General features: G+C 43.4%; 1 protein-coding gene across 1 annotated transcript in view; it reads left to right on the forward strand.

Moving 5' to 3' along the window:
* The first annotated feature begins 583 nt into the window (after nucleotides 1-583).
* The window catches only part of Bif (protein phosphatase 1-binding protein bifocal), a 38,695-nt gene continuing 25,945 nt past the window's right edge, over nucleotides 584-13,333 (forward strand). Inside the window, exon 1 of the mRNA XM_071774274.1 lies at nucleotides 584-4,619. Coding sequence (XP_071630375.1) covers nucleotides 1,485-4,619 — 3,135 coding nt within the window. The 5' untranslated portion in view covers nucleotides 584-1,484. The remainder of the gene's footprint in view (nucleotides 4,620-13,333) is intronic.

Genomic DNA, 13,333 nt, shown 5'->3' on the forward strand with positions numbered 1-13,333 from the left:
CGCCGCGCGGCAGCCCTACGCTTCGATTTTTTGCGTTCGCGCGTCATGTGCACGATAAGAGCACCTTCGCCGCTTGTCGGAGTGACATTACGGAGTGGAGTCGAGCGCGGCGGGAGAGCGTCAAAGAGGGAGCGAACGAGCGAGAAAGAGAGAGAAAGCTAGAGAGAAAGGAGGGAGGGAAAGAGACAGGACATGGAAGAAAGGAGGGGTGATTCGGCGCGCGCGCGCGCGTTCATACGCCACCACACGCAACGCAAAGCGCATACATAAAACACAATCTCACAGAAGTGAAAAGAGAGAGGTGGGCGGGGGCTGTTGGCTGTTGCCCGCGCGAGAGAGAGGCGATCTCCGGCCGTGGCGGCGGCGGTGGCGGCGGCGGGATCGCGCGGGGCAGATGGGAGCGCGAGACAGGCGCGTTGTTCGCCTTTCGACTTCGCGAGGGGTTTCGGTGTACTACGGCACGGCGACGCACGCACGCGCGCGCGCGCGCACACGCGAGAACGGCAGGCCAGATACTTTCGATTTCGTCGAGTGGGCCGGCTCTCGCGGTGCCGCCGTGGCCGCCGCACTCCAGGAGGCGGACATGCCAGTCATCGCGCGTTAGAGCGACGGCGTGTATTTATCGGCGGTACAACCCGTGACCCTCCGCGACGCCGGCAGCGGGAAGCGGGATTCGCGCGGACGTTCCGCGTCGTCGCCGACCGTTGTTGTCGCAGTGACGTGCGCGTGTGCGACGCGTGTGCGACGTATGCCCGATAACGCCTGTCGCGGCACACAGGTGCGGACCTCGGATTCGCGTCACGCGGTGCGGAGCGGTCGCGAGAGCGGCAGGTGGACGCGCGCGCGGTGTAAACGCTCTCGCGCGGCGATACGGAGGCGCGAGCGGAGAGAGAGAGAAAGAAAGAAACGCGGTGAAAGCGGGATAGCGGCTGGGAGAAAGAGAGAATCGAGAGACGATCGATTTTCGCGTAGAGCCAACGGCAGCCCTTTCTCGCGGCGATCGACCGGCGAGTCAACCGGAGTAAACCCCGACAGCATGTAAATATCCGCTCCGGAGATCACGGAGCAACGAGCGTACTCTCGTTGCCGCTTCCGTCCACCTCTTACCCTCCGGGAAACGTGTCAGTGTTCGCGCGCGTGCTCGACCGTATGCTCGGCGTGTCATCGATTTTCCGGCGATCGTGTGCGGCCGGTACGACCCGTCCCCGTCCCCGTCCCCGCCCATAGGAAGAATCGCAAGGTACAGGAGTATGAAGAACAGGTGCGATCGCGCGGTCGGGAAAAACGCGTAAGAACGACGTACGTTACCGACGTACGTGCGTACGCGCGCACGTCGCGGTATCGTGCCGCGAGGAAGCGGAGGAAGCCGCGAGCGGCGAGACTCGAGAGGCGAAACCGAGAGAGAGTGAGAAAAAGAGCGACGGAGAAAGAGGGACCGCGCGCGCGATAGAGAGAGCGAGGGCTACTAACAGCGCGCGTCCAACATGGCTACCACCGGCAGCAACGCGACGGCGAACGCCGGTAACGAGGCGAGCGGCGGCAGCAACGTGCCGCAATGGAAGCGCGACCTGATACAGCGTCGCCGTCAGCAGAGCAAGGTCCTCGCGAACAACGGCGCGAGCGTCAAGCTGTGCAGCGCGATGATAGGCACGTCGTCGGTAACGTCGGCGAGCGGGACGGCGCCCGACGGCGGCGGCGGCGGCGGCGTCGCCGAGCAGAGCGCGGCAACGGTTCAGGAACATCACGCGATCACCGGCGCGCTTCGCGCGACACGCTTGACGACGATCAGCGGCGGCAGCGCCGGCGAGGATACCACGTCGTCCACGTCGACCGTCGCGGTCTGCGGGGTTGGCGGAGGTGGTGGTGGTAGCGGTAGCGCGTTGCTCTCCTCCCCCTCCTCGTATCCCGCGAGAAGGCCGCCGACCGGTGGCGCCACCGTTGCCGCCACCGGCGGAACGGCAACGGTGGCGGTGGCGGCAACGGCCGCCGATTTTACGTCGCCAGTCGCGTACAACATGCGTCTCGAGGCGGATTTGTCGCTCTGCTCGGACGCGGAGGATGTTGTGAACGGCACGACGGCTAAATTCGCGGAAGTTTCGTCGGAACGGAAGTTGTCGGAGTACATCGGCGAGGAGAGCGAGGAAGCGGCCTCGAGGACGGCGGACGGTAAGCCGTTGAGAACGATCGCGAGGATGAACGAGAATAACGAGAGTGACGAGAATAACGCGTTGTCGCAACGCGACGAGATTCGCGCCGTCTTGACGGGAAGACGCGGAAAGGAGATGTTCCACGGCGAAATCCTGAGAACGTCGAAGGACTTGTCGCGCGTCGCGCCGCCGAGTCGCGCCTCCAGCGAGGACGCGGAGAGCGACAGCTCCGAGGAGCTGCAATACGGGCCGGGGATCGTCAACAAGCTCAAGTGCAAGTATCTTAACCTCACTCTACGAGAGACGAACAAGAGCCGCGCGTCGGTGCAGCGGTTCCGGCGCGCGGCCAGTCTCGAGGATCTGTTGGACCGAGACGATGACGAGGCGTCCAGTCACGAAAAGACCACTACCGGCAGGAAATACACGAAGCGGAGCGGTAGCGGTGGTAGCGGCGGCGGGGCCGGCGGTATCGTCGCCGCTCCGAAGACCGACAGGTACCGAAACGCCTCCAGGGGCAACGACTCGATGAAACGGGCGCGCAGCGTCGAGACCTTGATGAGGTACAACAGCGTGACGGCGGATGAAGCGAAGAATACGCGCCAGGTTCCGGTCGCTCGGCCAGTGACGAACGGCGTTCGCCAGGAACCGGTCAACGACCACATTATTCTCGTGGACCGTACGTCCGTGAAGATCGAGAGCCGTCTGAGCGAGCTCGACCGGCCCAAGCCGATCAACAAGCCCAAGAGGATCAAACCGGTGCTGGCGGAGACGGAACGGCCGCCGCCGGATCTAGTCAAGACCACGATGAGGATCTTCGAGAGCTCCGCGAGGAAGCTGAAGCCCAAAGGCGAGGTTGCCGCCAAGGTCGCCACCTTCAAGACCATCAACGACACGTTCAAGGCTCAGACGCAGAAGAAACTGGTGCAGAAACCGCCGTTGCAGCCGAAGCCCTTCATCAATGGCGGGGTTCGCGCCGCCGGTGCCGCGGGTGGCGTCGGTTCCCCGAAAAAAATCGTCCTGCCGCACAAGCCGACCGCGGAACTGATCGAGACGCAAGACGGCAAGGAGGAATATCACATAGACGGCGTCATCACGGAACCAATCGTGCAATCGGTATCCTCGGTGGTCAGCAAGTTCCAGCAGATCGAAAAGTCGCACTCGCCCTCCCCGTCGCCGGAACCCTCGAGCTACAAGCTGAAATTCTCTCCGGCGAACAGTCCGGAACCGCCGCAGACGTGCAAATCTAGGTCCGCCGCTCTGGAGATCGCCGTCAAGTCCCCGCCGGTCACGCCGGTGCTCTCGCCGAGGATCTTGTCACCCAGGCTGCAGAGCCCGCCCTCGCCCGTCAGACAGGGCACGCAGAGTCCCTCCTCACCCGTCAAGGATCTGATCCGCATTCAGATCCCAAGTCCGCTTCACAAACCGCCGCTGCCGAGTCCCGTCAAGGGGGAATCCTCGAAAACGGAGCCGGAATTCAAAATTCTTCGTCTGCAAATCGAGAAAGAGACTCCGAAGACGAACGTCGAAAGTCCTCGGCAGGCACGCGTTCCAGAATCGTCCGCCGATGTGGAATGGAAAGAGGACGCGATGTCGAGCCGCGTCGCGTTCGATGGGGAGAAGAACGTCGACGAGGAAATCGTAGATGGACCGAGGACCATCTCCAAGACCGCCCTGGACAACATCGGCAAGGCAGGCACGACAATGCAATTTAACTTCGGCGACAAGTCCACGAGCGACAAGAGTTATCTGCCAGGTGCGAAGCAGAATGGACAAAATTCGGCGGATGAGCCAATGCCAGAGGAAGATAGTTGCATAAAGACAGAATGCAGGAGCAAGGTGGATTCACCTGCCAGCGTTGTGACCTCCAAAGCATCGTCAAGATTGCAAGAAAAGCTCGAGCCTGAGGAAGAGAGCGACAACAGCAAGGATATCGAGGAGAAGCTGATCATACCGGAGAATAAACCCATCGGCGCCATTTGCAGCTTGGGCTTGATTAAAACCGCGACGACGACGACCATAACGACAATGATGTCGTCGCCGACGACGTATTCGCAGAGCAACAACGAGGCAAAGACGATACGATGTCAGCAGAAGAGCGAGTTCTCGCCGCCGCAGAAGCAGATCGGCATTATACGGCCGCTTGTCTCCACGAAGACGTTGCAGCATCCGCAGCAGAATCTAAGCAACCGCGAGCTCGAAAAGAACCTGATCAATCGGGTCAAGAGCATCGAACAGCCGACCAAGGTGGTAGTGAGCCTGAAGAGTGCCGACGAGATACAACCCGCGAAGAAGACAAATGCTGGGAGCGGCGGCGGCGGTGGTGGTGGAGGCGGTGGCGGCGGTCTCTGGGACACGAAACCGTGGAATCAGCAAAACAACACGATGGTATTCAACTTCAGCAACCGAAAAGACGTACCGGATTACATAGAGAATGACGGCCTTATCATCAGGAGAAAACGAGAGAAGCCGAAGGTGAGTCTTCAATTGCACTCTTTTTAGAAATGCAAATAGCATCACGAACTCGTTCAAACTATGACGTCGTAATTATGACAATAATTGCCATGAGTTTTATTGCTAAGAAACTTTGAGTCTTTTTTCCAGTAAAATGCATATAATATTTGTTGTTTGATAAAATCGTACAAATTAGAGAAAAGTATTTAAAATATTAATATTATACATGCAAGAATGATATTTATATAGTCAACTATTTTTCTTAATTTGTATAAGGAAATTGAATTAGAAATCGAATTGCTAATTTTACTTTTTTAATTATATGATTAAGTTTTATCGAATTGATATTCTATAAAATTTACACGTTAAATCAGATTAAAATAAATATCTCTTTAAAAAAATAATAGCTAGGATATGCTACTCAACTTAATAATGCGACATTTTATTGTTTTTAATAAAGTTAGCGTATAAATAATCTATTTATATATTAAATCACAATTATATTTATCAATATTAAATCATAGAGCTGATATTGAAATGTTTGTAATATAGCATTTTTATTATCTTTTTATTATCGTAAACGGTAGTAAAAGAAAAACATCTCAAATGAAACAGATGTTCCGTGAACCAAGGCAATTAGTATAAGCTAACAAAACACGGTAGCGCAAATAATTTACTGCAAAGAGGTACTTACGGGCTTTTTGTTCTCGTTTAGCTTTTTGCCTCTACGTGAGAGCCGGTATTCATTAAACCGAATTTTCATTAACTAGCACGTTGCGCCGCCACGAGGTAAGATGCAACGATCGATATAGTTCAATAGTAACCTGGTACCGGCAACTTTCTTTTCGCGTGCGTAAGGTAGTTCGGGAGGCTTATTTCACTTTCTTTTAATACACCACGCCGGACAGAAGTGTCGCTCGACAAAGGCGACATTTGCACCAATAACAACAGCTGTGGAATTTCAATTAACTCTAAACATTTCAAACACGTTTCACTTCACGTGTATAGGGTGTCTCGCGCTTTCTTTTACTCATCGTATGGATTCAGTGACTATTCTGGGTTGTTCTTCCTTAATATGATTTTACACTTATAATTAAAAAATTATATAGGTCAAGGCACCTATATAATTTTTAAATTATAAGTGGATAATCTATTTGGGCGAGAAGCTTTTCACGAATTACATTTCAAAGATACAAGCGACTTATACACTTATACATTATTCAAATAAATTGATGAAGAATTTTAGCCAATAGCTTAGTCACGAAGATATTCATGATTGAATGTTAAAAGTTATGAAAAGATCGTCTTCAAATTAATCAAGAAATATATACGTGACTGAAAGGAAACGCGCGAGAAAATCGCGTGACATCCTGTATAATCCGTGACTTATTCGTCCTCGATTTTGCATCTCTCTTCCACTCACGCTACGCACATCGCTGACGAATTGCGAGAATCCTCGTTAAACCGTTGTGCGATACCATGTAACGGTGTTATCGCGTATCCTAAACCGAACATTGGCCGCGCTTAGATGGATGCTGAATTAATTATTGCTGTTACGGACACTTCGAAATATTTGTCAGTCAAGTCATCAGCAATGAGTGTTAGACGATATTTATCAGTTGACAGTTGTCTCTGAAGTGAGAAAAACTCTCTTCTTGTTTTACGCTGCTTACTCATAGTCGATGAAACATCAGCAAGAGTTTACGGAACGGAATCTGTTTATTTACATTTAGCTGTATCATCTGGCATTGCTCGGGAAAGCAACACCATTACTCACATATTACAATAGACAAAATTTAATATTTATATCACACGAAAATTATCAATATTAAATTTATTATTTATACAATTATAACAAAAACATTTTTAAATATAAGTTTCAGCGTTAAAAGATAAAACCTTGAAAGTTATATTTTATATTATTTCGACTAAATTCCAAATAATAATTGTATTTTAGACTATTTTAATGTATTTTTAAAAAATTTTTATATTTTTACAAAATAACGAAAAGTTTGAGTTTATCTTAATACAGAATCATTTTGCGAAATTAATCTTGATTCTGTATACATGATTACTTTTGTATTGTCCGCAATAAGGAATACTGTTTAATAGTTACAAATTCGAGTGCCGTATAAGATCAGATTATTTGATTAGATATGAATAAGCATTTGTATTCGGCTTTGATAACCGCGATATTAACTGCGAAATTAACACGCGTATTATTGCGCGGGCTGCGCAAAGTAAAACGTTCCGAAACCGCGCGGCGCTTTCTAAAGCGTTCGACGATAGAGCCTGCCTCGCTCGAGCGCCACATACTCATTTCCAGGCTTCTCGTAAAACGCATCATCGCGTCCTCGCGGTGAAGCGAAGTGAAACCGAAGGCGTCCGACATTCAGCAGCAGCGGAAAATGGGAGAAATTAGGCACACGATCCGCGCGATTCGTCGTCCGAGGGATGATAGTTACTTTCTCATATTAGATAATCCGGAAATGGGAATTAGCGCCGAGCAGAACATTATTTTCTAGCGATTATTTCTGGCGATAATCGACAATCCCAATGTTTAATCTGCGGTTTTTAATAGAAACGAGATTGTTACGTGCTCAACAGTCGTGTCTCACGCGATACATTGCGATATGTATCGCCACCGATTAATAGCTCGGATGTACCCTGCTTTCTGCCGGGGAGTTTACGAATTGTCACGCTCAATAACATCGTAACAGAGTTCAATCCTTCCTTTTGCAGACGAACACGTTGTCGGATACATTTGCATTGTGAAACATTGTACGTCCATTCCGGATTTAAACCTTTGTCCGCGGCGAAGTGAGGTTCGCGGAATAATTACGAAAGCAGTTTCGCCAATAATTTTTCGATAAAGCCCTGTGTTATATCGCTTGCCACTTGTTGATTCTTCACTTTGTCTTCAATTAAAAATCCTTTTATCGGCACTTCGCGCATTATCATTTTAAATATCGCTTACCGTACGCAAAGCTATTTTCAATTTTCAGAAATGTTATTTTGTTTCATTCTTTTCAACGAACTGTAAGATAATTTGGATTTCATTTAATAGATATTCCGTTTATCGATAATAAAATAAATACAGTATAAATACAATGTGTACCTGTGCTTTAATAATTCAATAGAATATTCTAAATAAATAGTGTTTTAATCAAATATGAATGGCAGGATCCAGGTGTGCATGATTTACTTATAATTAGTTATTATGTAGGAAATCTCTTCATTAATCTATCGTGTACTGTTTCGTAATTACTAATACTAGAGACTGAATTAAAAATTACGTATTTTTCTTATAAATTATTAGCAATTGAAAATTGAAGAGTTTTGACGAATTAAGCTACTAGTAATGCAGAGTGAAATACGTGGTTTAATAGAGGCAGAGATGATCCTACACCTCAAAATAATTCGAAGTGACACATTAAATTTTATTTTTGTATAAACCTTTATTTTCAAGAATAAACTTTGAAAATCAATCGAATACATGTGCACTTGATCGAAATTCTGTTTTGTTCGATAGAAACTTATAATTAATATCAATAGTACGCGTGTACGATAAGAATTCATCCTGACAGTAAACAAGCTGGAATTATACACAAAAAAATACAAAACAAGATCTATAGCTCATAATAAATTTGTTAGCCCGGAATATAATATAATTATATTCTGCTATTTTACACACATTCGGCCTAACAAATACGTAAGTAAATTTAAAGTAATACGGAATTGCAGTAAAAATATAATAAAAGCAGTCTTGACTGTTTTGACAATGGTAAACGTTGTGGCAAGTTAGAACAGCGGCTAGTATCTCCCGGATACGATTCGCGTTATTTAATATTCATTTATGAAATGATATCTCTGCCTTATCTAATGGGCGCGCAATGATATCCTTCTGAACAATATTGCGGACAAAGGAATAAGTACACAAAGTGCGGTCGCCGCTTAGCAGAAGCCGCGAGTGCTTCCTCGTGCTGTGAATTGCGCATAATTTTCATATTTTATTCAAGAAATTACTTCTGCTCCATCTAATCGGCGTAACGGTGCATTTGCAAATGCTGAAAAAGAGTATCGCCGTCCACGAGTCGAACGCTGAATAAAGAACGATCGCCGAACTAGAAACTGGAACGCACGTCAAGGTGGCGTATTCTTCGTCAGTTTCCACGAAGTTTCGAGCCGGGGGATCGCGAAGAATGCGCGTTGTTTATGCGGTGTTCGGTGTCAAGCGCGAAAAAAACAAGTTTCAAACCTTTTTTATTAACGACTGAGAACACCGATGTACGAGATACAGTGAAATATGACTCATATTAAAACTGATTGATAACGTTATCGCTCTTTTTTTAGCGACATCCTTAAAGACTAGATATGCCATTTTCTGTGATGTAATAGATCATGCAATGATAAGCTTGCCACGTGTAAAATTTGCAATCACGTCTCTATCTAACGTTCGATGAGCAAGAGAGAAGTCGTCTTGATCGACTTTGAAAATTGCACGAGTGAAGAAGGCTTTTAAACTTTTACTCTTGTCATAAAGTTATGCAATGGATAAAAGATAAAGGTTTATACTTAAATTATTCTTTATTATATATGTATATAATTCTCAGAATCAATTTTTATATATAATATGTAACACTACTTTTGTAATAATTCAGAGGTAAGGTGATTGCGTTTATTTACGTAAACACCGTTACGAGTTTATTCACATAAATAGAGACATGTCATGAAATGTGATTAGGTTTGACGACCGCCGATATCCGGCGGGACGTAATTATATGACTTCAGCGACTTCGTTTATCACAACAAATCCGGTTTTGCGGATCATAAGAGTACGGTGTTGATGTATAGAAGCGCCGTTCGCAAGCAGTACGTAGCACGTAGCGATATTTTTGCGACAAGCTAACTCGATTTGCGGCTTGTTGACAAGAGCGGATGTCATAGAGTTTACTTCGTTACGTACGAACAAGTTATACGTTTACACGTTATAGCATTTTCAGAACTTAAGCCTATCTGATGATATAATTAAATGCGGATTAAGCCGGAGTCGCGTAAATTGCACGGCGATTAATGTCGAGAAATATGCACGAAGTTCGCGTGATGCGCGTACAATAAATATAAAATATAATAATCCATTAGAAAAAAAAAACTTGCCGCGATCCAAAGATCGTCGAGGATCGTCAGAAGTGTTATTTTAAAACGCACGATAAACATATATACTTCGTATCTCTTTATTAACGCAGTCTCGATACAAATAAATATCGATAATCTATATTTAACATACATATTTTTATAATGCTTTACGATGCTATATAGCTTATTTTATGATAATAATAAAATGTATAAATAATACAGTTCTCGCACGAAAAGAACGGTTGTGCTGAATATAAAAAATAGGCCAGATATAGAAAGTGAGACCATCTCTAAATAATTATATCGGACGCTCAAGTTGGTTGCTAGAATATCAAAACTTTTTACAGCATTATAATCATACTTGAGCGTCCTACGTAATTATTTTGATGGTCCAACAATTATTTTCAGATCTGGTTTAATTTTTATATACTTTAACAAAACCGTTCTTTCCGTGCATAAATATACAAAAATTCTGCAAAGTAAATTAAGTGAAATAAGATATCTTTCCGGAAGAATATAAAGAAGAAATTATATCTGAATATGCAATGAGATTGTACATCTCACATAAATGTGAAAATGTAAGAAAATTATTCGCTGCGTTTACATAGATTTATAGTATAGATTATTCCTGTATACACAGTGGATTTTATAGTGATTACTTAACGTTGGATTATATCATATCCAGTGGTTCAGTGTGCTAATTAACCTTTACGATTCTGTGATAAATTGCATAATGTCGATCATTACGTCCGCGTAAATTGATGCACATGAGTAAGATGTGACACGTAATGCGTTTCTCACGTGGGAATATCGCGAGTTTTCGAATGGCAATGAACAATAATTAATCATTTTATATTTTCTTTGGAAAAAGTCGTTATATATTCTCCAGTAAATGCATTGAACTTAAACTTTGTTATGTCTAACCGTGGAAAGTACAAACTTGGCAATTTATAATCGTCGACATAAGAGTCTGGAGTTCTACTATTGCATTTATTAATTTTTTAATTCTAATAACTGCCTGTAAAAATTGATATTAATACCTATAATGCTAAAAAATTTCTCGATTTTTTATTTTAAAATTTAGTAAACGTTTTCTTTCACTGCACTTTATTTATTTAAACTCGTTCTTAATTAAGATTAAGGAACGAAATGCAAAAGAAAGCAATTTACTTGTGGTTTTTTTTTTCACTTTTCTATCTTGCATTTCTCAGACTAGCGCAGAATAGCTTAGTAAGACGTATGATACACAAAGAGTAATTAGCCAATATAATTAACTAATCATGCGTCATTGCAAAACTGTTACGGCAAGCGCGCATACAATACGTATGTGTACGTAAGTACGTATCCGCATGGTATGCATAATTATTAAATGACACACCCAAAGGAAATTTAAACAAAACCGATCGCTGTGTGCGTGTATATATACATATTATACGTCAGCTGACTATCATCTGGTCGAACGGTTAGTACAACGTCCTGTTTAGTTTAAAACCGCCGTGATAACCATATCCTCTTTCCGTCTGCGTCCTTTCATTGGCTTTCCTTTTTTTTCGTATAGCGATATAATTCCTCGTCGGCGTTCTTCTTTCTGAAGGAAACCGGGAAGCGATATGTGCGATATCGTTGTTTTTACACTGCATCAAAATAAGTAAATATAAGAATTTGCTCGGTACCGCGTAATGAAACCGTTTACAAGCTCACATTTGCAAACTTTTTGTCTAACGTCATTAGCATTTTTCATAATATCCTTGAAATTCTGCAGAGCGAAAGTACGTGCCAGTGTTGCTTCTTGTCTATTAATTAAGCTGAGTAAAGATGAAGAAAGAGATATTTTTATACGTGATGCCCATTAAATTTAACAGTGAAAGTGCTTTTTATCTGCTACTCATATCTTTTATTGTGTCGGTGAAAGAGTCAAGGAAATAAAAGAACAACATTGATGACTAAAATTTACGAACCCAAGAACCTCAATTAATCGAAATTTTCGTAAAGCGATTATTGAAATGTTGCGAGCCAATCAATAAATAATCAATCGAAGAAAAGATAATATTTTAAAATTCAAGAAATAATCTAACACCTATTTTTACATGCCATAATTAGACATCAATTAAGAAAACCTAAATATGTATAATATTATTTAATTAGTCTATCTTGTTATGTGCAAGATACTAATGCTTGAAATAAAAAAGATTGAAGCAAACATTGATGAAGATTAATAAACGAATAGATATTTTTATTTTAAGAAAACAGTTTGACACAATGATAGAAACTTGCATATAAAATATATGTAGTTACTTAAAAAGGGCAGAAGAGGAATTAAAATCTTTTGAAAACGACAAACAAAGTTATTATTATCTTATTACCAAGAGAAATTTAGTTTTTAGTTTCTCTATTACAATCTACTTTCTTGTACCATAATTCATATTAATAGAACTTACAAGACGGAAGTAATCACTTTTCTTCTTTCTTCTTTCGCAAGTCATTGATTTTAGCTACCGCGTCATTCTGGTGTATTCATGGGAGCGTTTAATGACGCATAATTTGTGCGAACCGTAGCGAATTCAGTCGGAAAACGAGCACTCTCGATTCAGCTTCTGGCGATCAGTTTACGTTTATCTTAAACTTGTGCATTTTGTGACAAAAAAATTGCAAGCAAGAGATCCTCGCGTACGGTTGACGTAAAGTGGCTGCACAATGTTATTGCACTTGCTGTCACACGCTTTATCCTTATATAAACACGGGTTACTCGCGATCGTGCTTCTATGAGTCATGTGTTGTCGATTTATCGATCGGAAATTAAGAACCCACCGTGAAACGATACTGATATTGAATATCGGCAATGTGTCAACCTTAGCGCTAGTCATATTCTTCTCCTTTTACACTCTGTACTTTTACAAAATTCCCTTTCAAATTTAATTCTCTTTTTCCGTGTAATCCTAAATTATGCCGACATTAACAATAATTTGATAACAAGTGGAGAAATCGTATTTAAGTATATACATATAAGCAGTTTTAAATTACGCTGGATAATTGGTCATACATTTTCACGCGAAGTTCTAACGATATGTGTTACCGGTTACGGATTTTCATTGACTGCTATCTTGCTTCGTACTTGCATTACGGCGATTGAGTTCGGAGAGAGGATATCCTTGACATCCTCTCTTATTCGGTAATTATTACGGTATCTCATAATTCAACGCGCGTCTATTCTCGACATTTAAGTTCATTTAAAGTGCATGTTGATGTGAAAGGAAGAAACTTTTTGTATGAAATAAGTATATGTTACGGTGCGTCTGATAATTTCAGCCGCCAAAAAAGAGATCAATTTTAATCTTATCGCTTATATTGATAATTTGTCGCGCCTGATTGACGAATTCTGGTTACGGTGCTATTTTTGTCCACGTATCGCATTTCCTCTGAACATTGTTCTCCAATTAAAGCAGCTGATTATTGTATCATGATTTATTGTTAAAATCGATCTGTATATTTTATTTGTAGAAATTAAATCAATTATTTGATTTCTATTGACTATATTACCTACTCCGAAAGAAATAATCACGAGCGAATTTGCTGATGGCAAATCTCGGGCTTCGAGAAAT

Source organism: Temnothorax longispinosus, chromosome 3 (genome assembly GCF_030848805.1).
Source record: "Temnothorax longispinosus isolate EJ_2023e chromosome 3, Tlon_JGU_v1, whole genome shotgun sequence".
NCBI classification, from domain to species: domain Eukaryota; kingdom Metazoa; phylum Arthropoda; class Insecta; order Hymenoptera; family Formicidae; genus Temnothorax; species Temnothorax longispinosus.